This window comes from Tympanuchus pallidicinctus, unplaced genomic scaffold, assembly GCF_026119805.1.
Source record: "Tympanuchus pallidicinctus isolate F22 unplaced genomic scaffold, pur_lepc_1.0 scaffold47, whole genome shotgun sequence".
Classification (NCBI taxonomy): domain Eukaryota; kingdom Metazoa; phylum Chordata; class Aves; order Galliformes; family Phasianidae; genus Tympanuchus; species Tympanuchus pallidicinctus.
In genome coordinates this window covers 563,087-583,085 of record NW_026294766.1, presented here as the reverse complement: position 1 = coordinate 583,085, position 19,999 = coordinate 563,087, and the positions used below count along the sequence as shown (strand labels likewise).

General features: G+C 56.5%; 3 protein-coding genes across 5 annotated transcripts; all 3 read right to left on the bottom strand.

Annotated features, from left to right (window-relative positions):
- Positions 1–597: 597 nt before the first annotated feature.
- SMAGP (small cell adhesion glycoprotein) lies at positions 598–6,088 on the bottom strand. The gene is made up of 4 exons (XM_052702929.1): positions 5,467–6,088; positions 2,957–3,029; positions 2,568–2,642; positions 598–2,492 (listed from the first exon to the last, which is right to left on the bottom strand). Exons 2-4 carry the CDS (start codon positions 2,985–2,987, stop codon positions 2,320–2,322), a joined length of 279 nt encoding a protein of 92 aa, XP_052558889.1. The 5' UTR covers positions 2,988–3,029; positions 5,467–6,088; the 3' UTR covers positions 598–2,319.
- An 87-nt stretch (positions 6,089–6,175) lies between these two features.
- On the bottom strand, positions 6,176–13,482 carry BIN2 (bridging integrator 2). The gene is made up of 11 exons (XM_052702897.1): positions 13,286–13,482; positions 11,868–11,948; positions 10,848–10,902; positions 10,608–10,702; positions 10,414–10,509; positions 9,367–9,474; positions 9,200–9,285; positions 8,873–8,948; positions 8,369–8,451; positions 6,882–7,443; positions 6,176–6,449 (listed from the first exon to the last, which is right to left on the bottom strand). Exons 1-11 carry the CDS (start codon positions 13,358–13,360, stop codon positions 6,342–6,344), a joined length of 1,425 nt encoding a protein of 474 aa, XP_052558857.1. The 5' UTR covers positions 13,361–13,482; the 3' UTR covers positions 6,176–6,341.
- A 657-nt stretch (positions 13,483–14,139) lies between these two features.
- Positions 14,140–18,721, bottom strand: CELA1 (chymotrypsin like elastase 1). 3 transcript variants are annotated; one of them, XM_052702916.1, is made up of 9 exons: positions 18,654–18,721; positions 18,383–18,526; positions 18,199–18,281; positions 17,741–17,841; positions 16,871–16,996; positions 16,110–16,246; positions 15,003–15,148; positions 14,779–14,928; positions 14,140–14,271 (listed from the first exon to the last, which is right to left on the bottom strand). In XM_052702916.1, exons 2-9 carry the CDS (start codon positions 18,420–18,422, stop codon positions 14,260–14,262), a joined length of 795 nt encoding a protein of 264 aa, XP_052558876.1. In that variant the 5' UTR covers positions 18,423–18,526; positions 18,654–18,721; the 3' UTR covers positions 14,140–14,259. The 3 variants fall into 3 exon arrangements, with proteins under 3 accessions (XP_052558876.1, XP_052558875.1, XP_052558874.1); XM_052702915.1 differs by lacking the exon at positions 18,654–18,721 and having other exon boundaries at positions 18,383–18,574; XM_052702914.1 differs by lacking the exons at positions 18,383–18,526; positions 18,654–18,721 and having other exon boundaries at positions 18,199–18,348.
- Between the last annotated feature and the right edge of the window lie 1,278 nt (positions 18,722–19,999).

The window sequence follows — 19,999 nt, the reverse complement described above, 5'->3', positions numbered from 1 at the left end:
TTCCTCCTCCCTATTTTTTCTCCCCCCGTTTTTCTTTGCCCCCCCCCCCCCTTTCATTTTTTCCCCCTTTTTCAGCTCCTGATCCCCACCCCACCCCACTGTTGTCAAACAGGGGCTGCCCCCCATCCCCACACAGTGTCACAGCGTCTGGGCTGTGGGTCACTATAGGAACACACACAGCAAAACAGCCGGGGGGTGCGATGGACTCATAGTAGGGCGATGAAAAACATTTCAGGGATCCTCAATGTTTCCTTTTTGTTGTTGTTGTTGTTTTACGAAAGAAAGAAAGAAAGAAACCAAACAAAGCTCAGCATTCAGATCTGTTTTATCAGGAGGTTTCGGTTGGGTGTAAAATCGCGTCCCTCTGTGTTGTGTTCGACCATCGACCGACTGTTAAAGGAAGATCCGCGTTCTGTCTCTCTCTGTATTCACTGTGGTGCACTTAACTCGTGGATTTTTGGTTTTTTTTTTTTTATACTAAAAAAGAAGAAACGAGAAAAAAAAAAAAAAAAAAAAAAAAAGAAGTAGAATAAAGACTTATTTTGAAAATTTGAACGCCGGAGAACGTTTGCATCGCTTCCCCCCCAGCCCCAAAACCTGCGTGGCTTCCTCCCATCCCATGCTGCGGCGCTGCTGAAGCTCTTCCCCTCTGCTGCCAGTTTCGCAAACTTCCTCCTGCTTTGGCTTCAGTTTGGGGCGTGATGGGAAGGAGGTTTGCTGACGGCACCCAGCTGAGCGGCTGGAAGGAAGGGATGCCGTCCAGAGGGACCTCGGGAGGCTGGGAAGGTGGGCAGGGTGAAGCTGATGAGGTTCAGCACGGCCAAGGGCAGAGTTTGGCACTTGGGCCGGAGGAATGGCGGCATCCATAGAGATGGAAGGAGATCCTTGAGAGCAGCCCTGCACAGAAGGACCTGGGGGTCCCGAGGGATGAGAAGCTGAACGTGAGCCAGCAGTGTGTGACTGCAGCTCGGAAAGCAAATGGGATCCTGGGCTCCAGCAGCAGAGGGGTGGCAGCAGGGACAGGGAGGCGATCGTCCCCCTCTGCTCTGCTCTGTGAGAGTTTGGGGTGATGGGGGCACAAAGGGGACAGTGCCAGAACTGAGTGATGGGGACACAGAGCCACAGACTGGGGAAATGGGGAAACAGAGGGGACGCAGAGTTTGGGGTCACAGGGACACAGATGTGGGGACACCGAGGTTGGGGGGTGGGGACACAGTGCCACAGCGTGGGGAAATGGGGAAACAGGGGACACAGAGTTTGGGGTCACGTGGAGACAGATGTGGGGACAAGGAAGGGACACGGAGATTGGGGGGATGGGGACACGGTGCCACGGGGAAAGGAGGGGAAACCCTTGGGGGTGATGGGGGGAGATTGGGGTCACAGGGGACACTGAGAAGGTTTGCGGTGAGGGGGACACAGAGCCGCAGGCTGGGGAGATGGGGACCAGATGTGGGGACACAGATGTGGGGACACACACAGAGATTGAGGTGAGAAGGACAGAGCGTCATGAGAAATGAAGGGGACACAGAGGGGACACTGACAGAAAGGCAGGGAGCTGCTGGAGAGGGTCCAGAGGAGCTGGAGATGAGCAGGGGCTGCAGCACCGCCCTGCAAAGCCAGGCTGAGGGAGCTGGGCTCGTTCAGCATGGAGAAGAGAAGCTGAGGGTGAGCTGAGTGCAGCCTGCAGTGCCTGAAGGGAGCCTGCAGCCAGGAGGGGAGGCAGCTCTGTGCAAGGGGAGATGAGAGCAGGACGAGGGGAAATGAAGTTGAGGGAGGGCAGATGGAGGTTGGATGTCAGGGAAGTTGTGTGCTGTGAGAGCGGTGAGGGGCTGAACAGCTGCCCAGAGAGGCTGCGATGCCCCGTCCATCCCTGGAGGTGTTGGAGGCCAGGTTGGATGGGGCCCTGGGCAGCCTGGGCTGCTGTGAAACGTGGAGGTTGGTGGCCCTGCATGGCACAGGGGGGTTGGAGCTCCGTGATCCTGGAGCTCCCTTCCAACCCCACCGTGCTGTGACTCTGTGATTCGCCTCCCAATTAGCCACGCTAATGAGCCCGCCATGCTAATGACCCTGCTGCTAAACCCAGAGCAGAATCGCTCGATTGTGTGGCGAGATAAGGCAGAACAACAGCAATTCTTGCAGCGTTTGTCACTGGGCTGTATTGAATTCACCCTAGGGAGGGGATGGGGCGCGGAGCTGCAGGCAGGCAGCAGCATGCCTGGCCTTCACCTTCGTCTGCCTTAATTAATAAATTACAGAGAAAAAGAAAAGAAAAGCTGCCAGAGATCGGACTCAGGAGGTTCAGGCGACGTGAGATGGACCCTATATGAAATATTCCTCTTTCTCCTTGGATGGCTCATCCTCCATCTGCACGGCCGCCTCCTCCTCGGCCACTGGCTGCTCGTAGGTGAGGTAGCTGCCCTTGTTTCTGTACAGGTAGATGACGATGACCACCAGCACCGTCAGCAGAGTGAGGAACACCAGCGTGATGACCACTGATGGGAGGAGAGGAGAGGAGTTCAGCCCCATGCGGTGTATGGGGAGCACTGGGGGCGGGGGGCAGCCCCTACCTGCGATGACGGCCGTGTTGGCTGCCTCGTGGGGGGCTGGGGGGTGAGACTTCTTCAGCCCCGGCGTTATCAGCTCTTCTCGTGGAACGGCAGAATGGTTCCAGTTGGGTTGGATGAGAGCTGTGAGGTCACCCCCTCCCACCCAAGTGCGTCCCCACGTCCCTGCAGCTCTGTCAGCCCCCCTTTCCCCCCATAGGGATGGTGACCCCCTTCCCCCCCCGGCTGCCGACCCACCCCACCGTGCCCACTCGTAATTCAGATGGGACGACACCTCTGAGGTCAAATCCGACCCCAACCCATCCCATCATGTCTGCTCGTGGAGTCGTTCAGGTTGGAGAAGACCTCTGACAAAGCACAAACCCCAGCTCAGCCCGTGCCCCGAGCCTTACCTGGGGGGAGCGTGGGCAGAGCCCCCTCCATGGCATCGGCGTGGCTGAGCTCGGCCTCAGGGCTCCTTCACAACTGTGGAGAGAAGGAAGGGACGCGGTGAGCGCTGCCATGCGATGGGCCGGGAGGGGAGCAGCGGGCGTCTGGGGAAAGCATCCGCATTTCGCCTTGTGCTCTCCGAGGTGAACTTCTGCGGGGCTGCAACATCACCTCCCCCCCCCCCCCCCCTCCACCTTGCACAGCCTCGCAAATCGCACACCAGGAGCTGCTGCAGCCCCAACCGCTCAGCAGAGCTCCTTCCCGTGCACCGACCCCATCCAACCAACCGCCTCTGCGACCCAGAAAGCAGAGCCGCGCTGCTGCAGCCCGGGGGCAGCGACTCGTGCACCGGGCACCGAGTGACTCAGCGCTCTGCAGAGAGGAGCCGCTAGATGTCAGGAGCAAATACAGCTCCCCCCAAAAAAGAAAATCCATCGGTAAGAAGAGCGAAGCTGAGCGGCAGGAGGGAGCGGGGCGGGCACGGCTCACCGCGCCGACCGGGGTTTGCAGAGCGCGGAGCAGCGCTGGCGTTGCTGGCCCCGCTGGGACTCGGAGCTGCTCGGCTCGCTGCTCCCCGTCCTCCTGCAGCGCTTTGGTTCCCTGCTCGCAGGGTGCAGCCGTCGGGGCTGCAGGAATTCGGCCCAGCCTCTGTGCTGCTGTGTGCACGCACTGTGCTCGCACCGCTCCCGTTCCAGCAGCCCTCGCCGTACTGTGCCTGCACCATGCCTGCCCCATTCCCATTCCATTCCATTCCATTCCATCCCATTCCCATTCCCATTCCACTCCTATTGCTATTGCCATTGCCATTCCCATTCCATTTCCATTTCCATTCCCATTCCCTCCCCATTCTCATACTCTCAGCTCTTGCCCCACTGTGTGCACAAAACATTTTCACCCCATTCCTATTCCAATTTCTCTTCCAATTCCCTCAGCCCCTACCCCACTGTGTGCAGGCCCTGTGCCCACCCCATTCCCGTTCCCATTCCCATTCCCATTCCCATTCCCATTCCCATTCCCATTCCCATTCCATTCCCATTCCCTCAGTCCCTGCCCCACTGCACGTATGCTCCATGCCTGCTCCATTCCCAATCCATCAGCCCATCCCACTGTGCACATAACATCCTTGCTGCATTCCCATTCCCATTCCATTCCCATTCTCATTCCCATTCCCTCAGCTCCTGCCCCACTGCGTGCACACAACATTCCCACTTCGTTCCCATTCCCACTCCATTCTCATTCTCATTCCCATTCCCAGCAGCCAAACCCTATTTTAACAGGACCCCCCCAGGCTGCAGCACAGCACTGGCCGGTCCAGATGGAGACAAACCAGTGCTAAACCAGTTTGTGGGGCACAAGGCAGCCGGTCCTGCAGGCGCTGCACGGCTCTGCGCTGAGCACCGCGTGGGGCAGAGGTGTGGGGCTGTGACTGCAGGGAATGAGCTGTAGAGCTGGGAGTGCTGACGGGATGGGAAACGCTCTCTTGTTTGCACTGCTGGGTGCAAAGGGGGTTGGGGGAGGGCTCTCTGGGTGAGGGTTTGCTACGGACGCGGACGCGGCGCTGCTCTTTAGTCCCTGTAACCTCCCTGGAGCCCTCGAGTGCTTCCTGCAGTGCAGCCATCCCAAAAACTCAACGCAGGGGATGCGTGGCACCATCCCACCCCCAAACCCAGGGGATGGGCCCACGGCCCCACTGCCTTCTGCTCCGTCTCACGGGATTCCCCCCTCTCCTGACTCAGCGTTTGCTTTGCCCTCTGCAGGGCTGAGTTCCACCTGAGCTTCTCCATGAGCAAAACTCCATGCTCTGGATGCCCACCACCCCATACCCACCTCCCCATACCCACCACCCTACACCCACCTCCCCATACCGACCACCCCATCCCCAAAACCTCACGCACTACACTAAACACCCAACACCCCATTCCCAGCACCCCACACCTGACACCCAACACCAAACACCCCAAACTCAACACCCCATACCTGGCACCCCATGGACAGCCCTAAACACCCAACATCCCATACCCAGCACCCCATATACAACACCCCATCCCTAACGCTCCATACCCAAGACCCCATTTCCAACACCATACCCCCACCACCCCACTCCCATCACCCCCTTCCCACCGCCCCATACCCACCACCCTACACCAAACACCCACCACCCGGCACCCCATACCCAAAAACCAGATACCCACCACCCCATATCTGACACCCTACACCAAACACCCACCACCCAGAGCACCCCATACCCAAAAACCAGACACCCACCACCCCATATCTGACACCCTACACCAAACACCCACCACCCAGCACCCCATACCCAAAAACCAGACACCCACCACCCCATATCTGACACCCTACACCAAACACCCACCACCCAGCACCCATCACTCCATACCCACCACCCCATTCCCACCCTTCATTCTCACCACCCCAAGCACGAAGCACACCCCAAATCCCCCCCACTCCCCCATACCCGTGCCGGCCGTGTGGGGCTGCAGGCACCATGTGCTGCTCCTTGCAGTGCAGTGCAGCGTAATGCAGTGCAGTGCAGCCTTGGCCTCGCCCGGGCGTTCCCTTCCTGCCTCACCTTTCCAGTTCCACTGCCCCTGATGATGACAGAGCTGCAATTCCTCCTGCTTAACCCTTTGCTGGTGCAGGATGGGGCAGCCTGCAGTGCGTTGCAAAGTGCTTTGCACACACGTGGAGCCCGGAGGGAGGTGGGGCACAAATCCCATTTGTGAACCCGTCCGTAAGACCCACAGGAGCTGCTCTGTGGGGAGCCCCAAAGCTGCACCTTTGCAACACAGATGTTTGCGTGGGGTCCTCCATCAGTGTGCAACGCCTGCTGCAATGCAAACCCCAGATTTGGTGTTTGGTACTGGGGATAGAGCTGTTGTGCACCCCAATGCTGCAGCTTTGCAGCACAGTGAGTTTGCATGGGATGCTCCAGCAGTGAGCAACGCCTGCTGCAATGCAAACCCCAGATTTGGTGCTGGGGGTGGAGCTGCACCTGAGCCTCTCCATGAGCAAAACTCCATGCACCCTAAAGCTGCACCTTTGCAGCACAAAGGTTTGCATGGGATGCACCATCTGTATGCAATCCCCGCTGCAGTGCAAATCCCAGATTTGGCGCTGGGGACGGAACTGCGGTCTGAAAAAATCTGACCTTTTCTCTCAGTGCATTTCCAGGTGCTGGCGCTGCCCTCTGCCTTTATTTCTGCCTTTATTTCAGCACTGTGTGTTGTGAAGCACATTACAGTGAGGCGCAGTGATCTGCAGGCAGTGCCATGAAGCTGCTCCCCCTTCACTGCCTGCACAACTCCGGGCTTGGGGGCCACAGAGCGGGGGTCACAGTGGGGTGAGGGATTCGCTGGTGTCCCGGGGGGGGTCACAGCTCACGTCCTGCTCCTGTGGTTCGGGGGTGCCATGATCACGAGGCCCTGCGTCCGGCCCCACCTGCGGGGATGGCAGCGATGCATGGGGGGGGGGGGGGCTCATCCCCTGATCCCCTCACTCTCTCCCCTCCCCCTCCCCCCCCCAAACTCCATCTCCTTGCATAAAGCTGGGGTTCATCTCCTGACCCCCTCATCCCCAAATCCTGGAATCCAGCTGGGGCTCATCTCCCCCCACCCCCCTCGCCCCTGGCCTCCCCCGTCCCCATGTCCCTGCCCCGTGGCTCATCCTGTGTCCTGCCTTGCATCAGACTGGGCCTATCCCCAGACCCCCATCCCTGCACAAAGCTGGAGCTCAATCACAGACCCCCCCAGCTCCATCTCCTCTATGGGGGCTCTGAGCACCCCAGGGCATCACCCCGTGTGCCTCCACGGGGTGCAGCCCCCTCTGCTTTCCAAACCCCATCCTCAGTGCCATGACCTGGGCTTTGCTCACCTCTGGGGACACATCTGTCCCCTCCACACTCTCCACTGATCCCTCGGTGGGTGGACCCTCCCCTGCCCCCTCCACGGGGCTGGGCTCACTGTCGATGCTGTCCCTCCCACCGGTGCCATCGCTGTCCTCCAGAGCAGCACCGGAGGCCGCAGCGATGGCCTCGGAGAGGATCATGGAAGCCATGGATGCAGCGATGCCCTCCACTCCCCCCCCGGCAGCCCCCTCTGTTTTGGGGCATTCAGGGCACCCACTGCCCACAGACGCCTCCATTTCTTTGGGGCTGAGGTCGATCTCATGACTCTCCTGGCTGCACTCTGACTCTGACGCAGACCCCACACTCGCAGGTGAGGCTGGAGGGGGTCCAGGCATGGGGGCACCCGGCTCAGCTGGACCCGGTGCTGCGGGGCCATTGGGGACATCTTCAGTGGCACCGCTGCCCACCCCGGGGGTCGTTGGTGTCTGCTCTTCTCCTGATGAGGGGTCCCAGTCGGGTGCCTTCTCCGGGCAAGGGTAGACGGCTGGGGGGCTGACGGGGGCTGAGATGAGCAGCGAGCGGCGGTTGCTGCGTGGGGGGATGACAGATTGGGTTCAGCTCCTGTGAGACCCTAAATGCAGCTGGACGCTGCCCTGGGGTCTTGGTGACACCGTGTCCCCAACCCAAATTCATCCCCAGGCATCCCATTCGCTTGGAGGGGCACCAAAGCCAAAGGCCCCAGTTCACCACCAGACACTGGGAGGTGCTCAGCCCCGATTCAACCCTCTAGCACCCAACACCAGGAGATGATCAGCCCCAGTTCAGCCCTGTAGCACCCAATGTCTAGACGCATTCAGCTGCATTTCATCTCTACAGCACCCAAAGCTGGGAGGCACTCAGCCCCAGTTCATCACCCAACACCGGGAGGTGCTCAGCCCCATTTTAACCCTACAGCACCCAACACCACAGGGTGCTGAAATTCAACCCTATGACACCCAATACAGGGTGGCATTCAGCACCAGTCCACCACCCAATATCAGGAGGTGCTCAACCCAAGTTCAACCCTATATAACACCCAACGTTGGGAGATGCTCAGCCCCAATTCAGCCCTACAGCACCCAATGCCTAGACACGCTCAGCTCCAACTCATCTCTACAGCATCCAGTGTTGGGAGGCGCTCATCCCTATAATGCTCAGTTCTGGGAGGTGCTCAGCCCCAGTTCATCCTTCTAACGCCCAACATCAAGAGATGCTCAGCATCAGTTCAACCCTGTAGCCCTCAACAGCAGGAGGTGCTGCAATTCAGCCCTATGGCACCCAGCACTGGGAGGTGTTCAGCCCCAGTTCATCACCCAACATGAGGAGATGCTCAGCCCCAATTCATCCCTACAGAACCCAACGTCAGGAGGTGCTCATCCATCCCCATTGGTCACAGGAAGAAATAGAGGAGGGCGTTACATCCACCCACTTTTTGGGGGAGGGGGCTCTGGGGCACCATGGGACCCCCCATTACCTGGAGACACCTTTGATGATGAAGACTTTGCTGGAGTGCTGCTTGTCAAGTTTCCCCATCACTTCGTAGAGGTCACGGTTGAGCTGTGTGGGGGGAGAGAAACTCATCAGAGCCCCCCGGGACCCCCGTGGGTGGGGCTGCATCCCACAAAGGGCAAATTTGGGTTAAAAAGAGGTCAAATGGAGGCCGGAAAGCACCAGCTGCGAGGAAATCGCTTCTCCCATCCTTCCTCTCTCTGATTCCCTTTGGGGGTGTATTTGATCCCCACAGAAGAAGCAAAACTCCAAAACTCTTCCTATATATTTTTTCCCCCCACCATTGAAACGATGGATAAAAAGCCTTTTTTTTTCATCCCCAGATTTGGTGGTGAAGCAGCGCTGTTCATTGCTGACGACAGCACCGGAGCGCTGGAGGTGATGCAAATCCCCACCAGCCCCAGAGAGCGGCGCAGAACCAGCAGAATGGGGGGGGAGGGGGGGTCTTTAGGGGGCTTTGGGGTCCCACCTTGCTCATCTCTTTGTAGAAGATGTCACGCAGGTTGGAGATGTTCTGGAAGATGGTGACGTAGCAGGCAATGCGGCTGCAGGGAGAAATGGGGCACGAGGAGGAGGGGGCTGGAGGGGTGCAGCTCCTGACCCCCGTCTTTGGGGAGGGGATAAATGAGGGGGGGTGAAAATGGGATGAATGGGGACGGCTGTTTGGGACAGCACTGCATCCCAGTGGGGTGGTTGGTTTTTTTGGGGGGGGAAGTTGGAATGCTGCATGTGTGTTTGCAAAGCTTTTTCAGGGGGGAGTTTGGGGAGGGGGCTGCGGGTTGGGGCAGCTCAGTACCTCCCATACAGCACGGGCAGCTCCTCCCGCAGCTCCCGGTTCAGCTCCTCAAACACCGCCTGCGCTCTGTTGAACTCCTCCTCAGCCTGTGTGGGTCCGGAGCAGTTATGGGGCTTAGGGGGGGTGTCAGTGGGGCACAGCCCTCTCCCGGAGGAGCTTGAACCCACCTTGGCGATCTTGGCCTCATCCTTCTTCTTGGCGTTCTGCAGTGCTTCCAGGTGGTGCCGGGCGCTGTCGTAGTCCACCAGCTTGCGGCTGCGTTTGGCGATGCGCTCCTGAGTGGGGCAGAGGCCTCAGAGAGACGGAAAAGTGCCGTGCCGTGCCGTGCTGTGCTGGGCCGTGCCATGCCATGCCATGCAATTCTATGCCATGCTGTGCCATGCCATGCCATGCCATGCAATTCTATGCCATGATGTGCCATGCCACGTCATGCTGTGCCATGCCATGCAATTCTGTGCTATGCCATGCCATGCCATGCAATTCTGTGCTATGCCATGCTACACCATGCTGTGCCATGCCATGCCATGCTGTGCCATGCCATGCAATTCTATGCCATGCTGTGCTATGCCACATCATACTATGCCATGCCATGCCATGCAATTCTGTGCTATGCTGTGCTATGCCACATCACGCCATGCCATGCCATACCATGCAATTCTGTGCTATGCTGTGCTATGCCACATCATGCCATGCCATGCCATACCATGCAATTATATGCCATGCTGTGCTATGCCACATCATGCCATGCCATGCCATACCATGCAATTCTGTGCCATGCTGTGCTATGCCACATCATGCCATGCCATGCCATACCATGCAATTCTGTGCCATGCTGTGCTATGCCACATCACGCCATGCCATGCCAACGGCCACTCTGAGCCTTTCTGCACCATGCTATGCCATGCCATGATGCACAATGTCATGCTGTGCCATGTGTCACCCGAAACCACATGCTGTGCCATGCGGTTCCATACCGTGTTGTTGTACCATGCTGTGCTGTGCCATGCGATGCTGCACCAGGCCGTGCCATACCATGCTGTGCTATGCCTTGTTGTGCCATCCCCTCCCATCCTACACCACACTATGCCACGTCACGCCGTGTTGTGCCATACTGCACTTTACCATGCCATGCCCTGCCACACCACAGCATCTCATCTCATCCCATCCCACCCCATCCCATGCCATGCCCTGCCACACAGTCACACCCCACGTGCCTTAATGTCCCCAAACTGAGCCAGGTAGTTCTCCATCAGGCGCAGCGCCTGGTCGCCCAGCTTCGCCTCATAGTCTTCCCACAGCAAGTCGTTGCTCTGCAGGAGGGAAAGGGATGGGAATCAGGGACGTGCCGGGCTCTGTCCCCATGGACTCATCCCCGTGACCCCAACCCTCAGAGGACAGCAGTGCTCACGTCTGCGATGGCCTTCAGCTCCACATGTCCGTCCCATTCGGTGCTGTAGATCTCCTGCAGCGTTTCGGTCACTTTTCGTGAGCTCTCGTGCATCACTGCAGGGATTGGGGGGGGGTTGCAAAAGTTGGGATTCGTGGTGAGGAAATGCAGCACGGGGCCTGACAACCCCCCACCCTCCACCCCCCCCGGATGCTCTGTGCTTCACTGCCCATGGTGTGCAAAAGGAGCATTGCTCTGTACCTTTCACTGCGCCGACAAGAGCCTTCAGGTCTTTGTAGAGTTTGTTGCCTTCATTCTGTAAAGCAATTTTATTGGGGGGGGGAAGGGGGCAGGTTGGAGCCCCTGGGGTGGGGATGCCCTCGAGCCCAAAGAGAGTGTGGGGAGTGGGGGGGGTGGAATGGGATGGGGGTGCGTTGGGGATGGGACAGTGATGGCATGGGGGTGGCACTGGGGTTGGATGGGGATGGAGCAGGGATGGCATGGGGATGGCACTGGGGTTGGATGGGGATGGAGCAGGGATGGCATGGGGATGGCACTGGGGTGGGGATGGAGCAGGGATGGGATGGAGGTGGCACTGGGGTTGGATGGGGATGGAACAGGAATGGCATGGGGGAGGAAATGAGATGGGGATGGGAAGGAGATGGAATTGGGGTGGCGCTGGGGAGGAATGAGGATGGGATGGAGATTGCAGTGGAGTGATGGTGGGGTGGGATGGGGATGGGAAGGAGGATGGTACAGGGAAGGGATGAGATGAAATGGGGATTGCACCAGAATGGAACAGGAGCGGCACAGGGATGGCATGGGGAAGGTACAGGAATGCCATTGGGATAAAATGGGGATGGAGTAGGGATAGCATGGGGGTGACGTGGGGATGGTACAGGAATGGGATGGGAATGGTTCAGGGATGGGATGGGAATGGTACAGGCATGGCATGGGGATGGCACTGGCATGATGTGCGAATGGAATAGGGATGGAATGGGGGTGGTGTGGGGGTGGAACAGGAATAGGATGCGGATGGTATGGGAATGAAATGCAGATGGCATGGAGATAGAGCAGGGATGGAGGGGGAGAACTTGCAGATGCCATGGGGATGAAACGGGCGGAATAGGGATGATATGGAGATCGCATAGGGATGGCATGAGGATGGAATGGGGATGGTATGAGGATGGAACAGGGAAGTCACAGGGATGACATGCAGACGACATGGGGGCGGCACGGAGTGACCCTCTCCCCCCAGTCCCCTCTGCTCCCTGGTGCCACCTGCTGCAGCTGGAAGTTGTTTGCACTCTGCTCAAACTGCTCGTCTTTGGTTTCCACGGTTTTGCCCAACTTCTGCAGAACCTGGGATGGAAAGGGGAACGCGACAGCATGGAGAGTGGGCAAAATGCTGGAAGAGCCCCAAAGGATGCCCAGGACCTGACTGCCTCAACGCGGAGCCCAACTGAACCAAGCTGTGCTCGAGGGATGCCAAACTTCTGCACATCCCTTAATGCTCTTCACTTTTTAGGGGGAATTTGTGGATTCAGGGAGCCAAACCAACACAGTGTGTCCCCAGTCAAGACTGCCTTCATTTGTGAAATCCTACGGATGCAGCCCTGTGCTCCCCACAACACCACTGCATTGGGATGACATGAGGATGGTGTGGGGATGGAACAGCGATGAGATGAGGATGGAACAGGGGTGGTATGGGGGTGTTATGGGAATGGATGAGGAATGGGATGGGGGTGGTGTGGGGATGGAGCAGGAATGGGATGAAGATGGAAGAGGGGTGGGGATGGTGTGGGGATGGAACAGATTTGATGAGGGTAACAGATTTGGTAAGGGGGTGGAACAGGAATGATGCAGGGCTGGATCATGGATGGTATGGGGATGAAACAGGGATGGAACAGGAATGGTGTGGGGATGGTGTGGGGATGGAAGAGGAATGTAACGGGGATGGTATGGGATTGGAGCGAGGATGGTGTGGGGGTGGAACAGGGATGGGATGGGGATGGTGTGGGAATGGAAGAGAGATGGGACGGGGTGTCATACAGTGAGTGAATACTGATGCAAATGAAGCCCTAAAGTGCTGCCCCAGTGGGAATTGGTGACACTGCTGCAAGGAGGAAGAGGAGGAGGAATAGCTGTGGGTGAAGGCCACCCCCACGTCCCCACCGCAGAACCACGGAAGCGTGTCCTGGGCTGATACGGTCACGGAAGAGCTGAATTTAGCCCTAACCAGGAACTGTGGGAGCTGCTCCTTCCATTGTTGGGGTTGAAATGTCCCCCAACCACGGCCAATCGCCCCATTTCAGCCCACTTCCGCAGCCCTTCCCCCCACTTCCTGCCATGGGCTGCACCCGTACTGCGGGGCCATCCTGACCCTGGGTTCTGTTGGCCCTGGGGGACGTGGGGACAGTCCCATAGAACCCCGTTCCAGCATCACCCACCCCATGGCCTGCACCACAAGTACTTTTGGGGAGAAAATCCCACTTTTATGAAGCATTTCGGGGGGCTGTGAGGAGCAGCTTGCAAAACTGAAGCCTTGCAGCACTATGGGGCACCCAACCGGATACCCTGTGAGCACCCATGAGAGGAGAGAGGTGCACAGCGAGCAGAGCCCATCGGGGCTGCCCCCCCTCACCCTGCAAAAACCCAACCGAAAAATGCAAGCCGAGGGTGGTGAGGCCGTGCCCTACCTTCTCCTGTGCCCGGCTGAAGTGCTTCTGGACCTGCTTGGCAAACAGCCCGGCCCCGCTCTTGCCCTCAGCCATGGTTGCTGATGGCTGCGGGGTTCTGCTTGCAGCATCAGCTGTGGTTTGGTTTCTGCTGCGGAAGTTCGAAGCGATGCATCCGCTGAGCTCCGGGCACCCCCGAAACACACAACCACGGGGTGGGACGGGAAGGGGAGAAGCCGCGGCACTTCTCACCCACGTTTCTGTTTTGAGTTTCAATTTTGCTTTTGGACTCACTTCTGCAATTCTTTGCTGTTTGTTTCCCACCTCGAGCGCCATCAGCCGCTCACCAGTGGGGCGCTTGGTTGTGCTTCGACCCTGCAGCACCGGGAGAGGTGATAACAGCACCACATCCATCCCCTCTCATTCACTGCAAATGAATTTGTTCTGGATGTTCTTGAGCCCAATGGGACATGGGGGTGGCATGGGGAAGGGGTTGGGGATGGGGATGGTGTATGGGGTGGAATGAGAATGGGGATGGGATAGAACATGGACGAGTTGGAGATGGAATGGGGATGGGGACAGGGATTGGATGGGGATGGGATGGGATTGAGGGTCTATGATAAATCCTTCCCCTGACAGCTTCCTGCTCCTCAGGGGAGCAGTTTTTCCCTTCTTTCATCCAAAGACACTTCGGCTTTCCAGGCCTGGTTGTTTTTTCCAAGACTCTGTGCAAGGCAGAAGGAGGTCTGGCCAAAGGGAACCTGACAAAAAGGATACTGCAAATGATGAGATTGGAGAAGAATTGCATGAACACAGGCAAAAGAAGTGGGGCAGGGCATCCCCAGCCTTGCTGAGGAGAAACAACAGCCAGCACGTTCTCGCTGAAGAACACAGTTTATTGATGCTAGCTTTGAGACATAAATGTCCCCAGCTGAAATGCTCTATGTCCACATTCACAGCTGGGGTTGGGGTTCTCCTCCTCCTGCTGCTTTGTTCTAAGAGATCACCTGGAGGGAGAACAAGGAGTGTAACCCCACAAATCCACAGCACTCCCATTGAGTCGCTAGCATGGCCCTAATGGGTGCTGCACACCCCACTGAGTGCTCCATGCCCCATTGGGTGTCCTATTCCTCGGGTGCTCCATTCCCCATTGGATACTCCATCCCTGTTGAGTACTTCACACCCCACTGGATGCTCTATTCCCCACTGGTTCTTCCATTTCCCTTGGAGTTCTCCACTCTCTGTTGGATGTTCCACATCCCACTGGGTGCTTTATTCCCCATTGGGTTCTCCATTTCCCCTTGGGTTCTCCATTCCCCATTGGGTTCTCCATTCCCCATTGGGTTCTCCATTCCCCTTGGGTTCTCCATTCCCCACTGGGTGCTCTATTCCCCATTGGGTTCTCCATTCCCCATTGGGTGCTCCACGCCTTCCCAGTGGGTAGAGAAGCCATGCAAGCCCCCTTTGCACGACCCCGCTGGAAAAAACAAAACCCTTCCACCCCGTCTTCTTACGCTGGATATCCAGGAGATGTAGGCAGAGACGCGGGTGAAGACGGTGGGCTTGTTGCGCGTGTTGCAGCCCAAGCTGGAGACGAAGCTGGTGATGCCGTGCACTTGGTACACCCCATCGACTGCACAGTTCAGGGGGCCTCCCGAGTCGCCCTATGGAGGGGCACCCATCAGAGTGGGGCTGTAACAGGGCTGGGGGTTGAGGCAGTGAGGTGACAGGGCTGTACCTGGCAGCCGGCGCGCACGCCGTCCCCGCCGGCACAGATCATGGTGTTCTTGACAGTGGAGCCCCAGTAGGAGAGCCTGGAGCAGGTGCTGTAGCTCACGACGGGCAGGTAGGCCTGCTGCAGCACGCTCGACAGCTGCCCATTGGCTGAAAGTGACCAAGGGTCTATTAAAACCCATAGATCCCATAACACCCCCCAAAATATTTGCACGGCAGCATCCAACCTTCAGCATCCCATAGAACCTCTGAAAATATTTGCACGACAACATCCATCCCACGGGGGACCCCCTCCCGTGTCCAAAAGTGATTAACCTCCTCCATTTTCCCACATCCTTAATGAATTTTCGTGAGCCCTGTAAAACTCCTCAACATTTTTTGCATGACCTCATTCAACCCTGAGCATCCCCTTTCCAGTCCTTGTAGGACTTCAACCCACTTCCAAAAAGGATTTACCTCCTCCATTTCCCCATTTTGTTAGGGGATTTTGGTGAGCTCTATAAAACACCCCAAAATATGTTCATGACCGCATCCAACCTTAGGCACCCCACAAAATCTCCCCAGTTATTTGCATGACCACATCCATCCCTTATAGGACGCCTTGTAGGACTTCAACCCACTTCCAGGAACGATTAACCTCTCCCATTTTTCCCACATTTTTAGTGAATTTTAGCAAGATCTGGAAGACCCCCCCAAAATTTTGCATGACCGCATCCAACCCTGAGCATCTTCATGTCTTGTGGGACCTCAACCCCCTTCCAAAAAGGATTTACCTCCCCTCTTTTTGTTTTCAGTAGATTTTGATGAGTCCCGTAAAACCCCCCCAGTACATTTCATGATCCCATCCAACCATGAGCATCTCCTTGCCTTGTAGGGTCTCAATTCGCTTCCAGAAAGGACGAACCTCCCCCATTTTCTCACATTTTTGGGGGATTTTTGTTGATCCCCACAAAACTCCCCTTTACATTCACACCACCAAATCCATCCCCACGCACAACGCCTCGTGGGACCTCAACCCACTTCCAAAACCTGACAAGCAACCCCAATTCCCTAAAACCTTCAGGGATTTGGGGATGAATGTCCCTGGGATGCCCGTGCCGGTGGCACTCACTGCGGGTCAGCCCCCAGCCGCTGATGTAGCAGGGGTAGTTGTTGGACAGCACTGTGCCCGCGCTGGGCAGCACCGCCAGCTGCACGTAGCTGTTGAGCGTGGCAGAACCCGACAGGCGGAGCAGCGCGATGTCGTAGCTGTGGGGAATCACAGAATCACAGCATTGTAGGGGTTGGAAGGGACCTCCAGACATCATCGAGTCCAACCCCCAGCCAAAGCAGGTTCCCTACACCAGGTCGCACAGGTCGGCATCCAGGCAAGTCTTGAACATCTCCAGAGAAGGAGACTCCCCCACCTCCCTGGGCAGACTGTTCCAGTGAACAGTGGGACCCACGGAGACACATTGGGACCCATTGAGACACGTTGGGACCCATAGACTCCCCCACCTCAATGCAGCCTGTTCCAGTGCTCCGTCACCTCACTGCACAGCCGTTCCTTCGCACATTGGTGCAGAACTTCCTATGCTGCAGTTTGTGACCGTTTCCCCTCATCCTGTCTCCACTCACCACTGAAAAGAGTCTGGCCTCGCAATTCTGCCCCCCACACCTCAGATATTCATAGACCTGGATCAGGTCCCCTCTCAGCCTTCTTTTCTCCAGGCTGAACAGACCCAGTTCACTCAGCCTTTCCCCATAGCAGAGATGCTCCAGGCCCCTCACCATCTTTGTGGGGAGGATGCGCAGGGTGCTGTAGAGCACCTGGAGAAACCCCCACCCCCTGCAGCTCTCCCTCCTGATGACCCCCCTCCCCGGGCACGTTACCCAGCTGCCACGTTGTTGGAGTTCCAGTTGGGGTGGATGTAGATGCTGCTGACGCTGAAGGTCTGCTCGGTGCCCTCGCTCTGGTAGATGTTGTGGTCACCGGCGACGACGCGGTAATTCAAGTTACTGCAAAAAGAGCACAGGATCAGGACCCACGCTGCCATTGCTTCGAGGGTTAACGCAGCAGGACCGAGGAAGTGACTTGGCTTTGATGAACAGACTCAACGGAGAATAATCAAATCCCGTTTTTAACTCAACATTTCTCATGTACACATTCATGCTTTCTCTGTGTGTGCAATAGAAACTTATAATTCTTTATTGACACCATGGACACAGGGATAGAAAGGAGGAATAATAATCCTATGGTTCTATGATCTTTCAGGACCCTTCCAGCCCAATATTCTCTGGTTCTATGATCTTCCAGGACCCTTCCAGCCCAATATTCTGTGGTTCTATGATCTTTCAGGACCCTTCCAGCCCAATATTCTGTGGTTCTATGATCTTTCAGGACCCTTCCAGCCCAATGTTCTCTGGTTCTATGATCTTCCAGGACCCTTCCAGCCCAATATTCTGTGGTTCTATGATCTTTCAGGACCCTTCCAGCCCAATGTTCTATGGTTATGGTCCTACAATCTCTAGGGGTTCTTCCAGCCCAACCATCCTATGGTTCCATAGTGAAGAGTCATCCGTACAAGAAGATGCTTGCAGGGATCATTCTCCTTACTGGAAAGATCAGCAAAGACTCCCAGTCCTTAACAGAAAGGACTGCCACTCTCTGGGTGGGGACAGCTAATTTTTTCTTTTTTTTTTTCTTTTTTTGATGGAAAAATGGCATTTTCAGGAGACAGTGGGGCTCCCAAGGCTGCTCACCTGTCTACGCAGTGGGCTGCTGTCATCACCCAGTTCTGTCGGATGAGGGACCCTCCACAGGTGTGGTGCCAGCTGCCCCCAGAGTAATACTGGAGGGAGATCTGGGGGGAAACAGCACAGGGTGAGATGTGGAAACGAGAGCTCCCAGGGGGTGGGAACACAAAGGGGACAGGAAACCCAAAGGGGATGGGAGACCCAAGGGGAAGAGAGCCTGAAAGGGACAGGAGACCCAAGGAGATGGGAGACCCAAGGAGGCAGGGATAAGATACCCAAGGGGATGGGAACTCTGAGGGAACAGAAGAACCAAGGGGATGGGATACCCAGAAGGGATGGAAGCCTGAAGGAGATGGGAGCCCTGAGGGGATGGGATGCCCAAGGAGATGGGAGATCCAAAGGGATGGGAGACCAAATAGGATGGAATCCCACTGGGTTCATCACCAGTCCCCAGCACAACCCACCTGTGAGGGCCAAGCATGTGATTGAGCCTCGGTCCCCCCAACCACACGTTGCATCCCACCAGAACCCGGCTCTGCATGGCATCCTGTGGGGAAAGGACAGTGACAGCCGCGCGCCCATTGCTCCCTGGAGCCCCAAATCTGTGAGCTCATTAGCAGCTAACGAGCCCTGGGCACAGGAACTCACCACACAGCGCGAGGGCAGCGAGGAGCAGGAGCTGCAGCATGGTGACAGCGTGGCCAAGACTTCACCTCACGCTGCTTTATAGGGGATGAGGAGGAGGTATGGGAGCCCCACAGGTGGCCTGGCCCTATCAAGCAGCCTTGGTCCCTTTTCCAAAACACACATGGCCATGAAAGTCGGGAGCCAAGAGCTAAAAGTAGCCTCAATGCAAGCAAGCTGCAGTAAACTCGTTTATTTTAATCCATTTTTCACAATGGGGGCAGGATGTGCTCACCTGGCTTCAGCTATCAGCACAGAGCACCTGCACGGCCATATCTTGACTTCTGGGGGCTCAGGATTGCCATGGGTAGAATTGGGCTGTGCCTCTGCTGTGTGTGCCCTGCTGTGCTGATAAAAACAAAGAGGTGATTAATCAGAGACAATTTTTCCCCGTGAAACCTCACGTTTTCTACCTCTGTGCATTCGTTGAGCTGAAATATTTCAGTTTGTCACAAAGAAACTGACTTTTGGCAAAATGAATAAAGAAAAAGGAATCCAGCCCATGTATATTTTCTGCCTGTTAGAAATGAATGGAGGCTGTTCTGGGGTCCTTCGGCAATGGCACGCTTCTGGCAGGGCGTAATCCAAGTGAAGGGTGGACAGTTGGGTGGAGGATGGGTTGGTTGGATGGTTCGGGTGGTGACGGGTGGTGACCCCCAGGCCTGTCTTCAATGTCTTTAACAGGGACATCAGTGGTGTGCCCTCAGAACTCTGGCAGATGGCACCGAGCTGAGTGGTGCAGCTGCTATGACAGAAGGAGCTATGAACCTATGGTTAAGGACCTTTCCAAATAAACCGTACCAACATTCTATGATCTTTCAGGACCCATTCAATCTAATTATCCTATGGTTCTGTGATCTTTAAGCAAAATTCTAACTCAATCATCCAATGGCTTCATGACCTTTCAGGACCCTTCCAACCCCACCCGTCCTATGGCTTCATGACCTTTCAGGACCCTTCCAACCCCACCCATCCTATGGTTCCATGACCTTTCAGGACCCTTCCAACCCCACCCATCCTATGGTTCCATGACCTTTCAGGACCCTTCCAACCCCACCCATCCTATGGTTCCATGACCTTTTAGGACCCTTCCAACCCCACCCATCCTATGGTTCCATGACCTTTTAGGACCCTTCCAACCCCACCCATCCTATGGTTCCATGACCTTTCAGGACCCTTCCAACCCCACTATTCTATGGTTCCGTGACCTTTCAGGACCCTTCCAACCCCACCCATCCTATGGTTCCGTGACCTTTCAGGACCCTTCCAACCCCACCCATCCTATGGTTCCGTGACCTTTCAGGACCCTTCCAACCCCACTATTCTATGATTCCGTGACCTTTCAGGACCCTTCCAACCCCACCCAACCTATGGTTCCGTGACCTTTCAGGACCCTTCCAACCCCATTATTCTATGGTTCCGTGACCTTTAAGGACACTTCCAATCCCACTATTCTATGGTTCCATGACCTTTTAGGACCCTTCCAACCCCACCCATCCTATGGTTCCATGACCTTTCAGGACCCTTCCAACCCCACCCATCCTATGGTTCCATGACCTTTCAGGACCCTTCCAACCCCAC

Excerpts from the sequence above, each read along its gene's own strand:
- SMAGP (XM_052702929.1), bottom strand. The coding sequence starts at position 2,987 with ATGGAGGGGGCTCTGCCCACGCTCCCCCCAG. Across the intron at positions 2,643-2,956 it reads TCTGCCCACGCTCCCCCCAG|AGCTGATAACGCCGGGGCTG; the intron begins GTAAGGCTCGGG and ends TTCCACGAGAAG. Across the intron at positions 2,493-2,567 it reads CAACACGGCCGTCATCGCAG|TGGTCATCACGCTGGTGTTC; the intron begins GTAGGGGCTGCC and ends TCCTCCCATCAG.
- BIN2 (XM_052702897.1), bottom strand. The coding sequence starts at position 13,360 with ATGGCTGAGGGCAAGAGCGGGGCCGGGCTGTTTGCCAAGCAGGTCCAG. Across the intron at positions 9,475-10,413 it reads CTCAGTTTGGGGACATTAAG|GAGCGCATCGCCAAACGCAG; the intron begins GCACGTGGGGTG and ends TGCCCCACTCAG. Across the intron at positions 6,450-6,881 it reads GGACAGATGTGTCCCCAGAG|GTGGGGCCGGACGCAGGGCC; the intron begins GTGAGCAAAGCC and ends CCATCCCCGCAG.
- CELA1 (XM_052702914.1), bottom strand. The coding sequence starts at position 18,348 with ATGAGCTCACAGATTTGGGGCTCCAGGGAGCAATGGGCGCGCGGCTGT. Across the intron at positions 17,842-18,198 it reads CACATGCTTGGCCCTCACAG|ATCTCCCTCCAGTATTACTC; the intron begins GTGGGTTGTGCT and ends GTTTCCCCCCAG. Across the intron at positions 16,997-17,740 it reads GCAGCCCACTGCGTAGACAG|TAACTTGAATTACCGCGTCG; the intron begins GTGAGCAGCCTT and ends CTCTTTTTGCAG.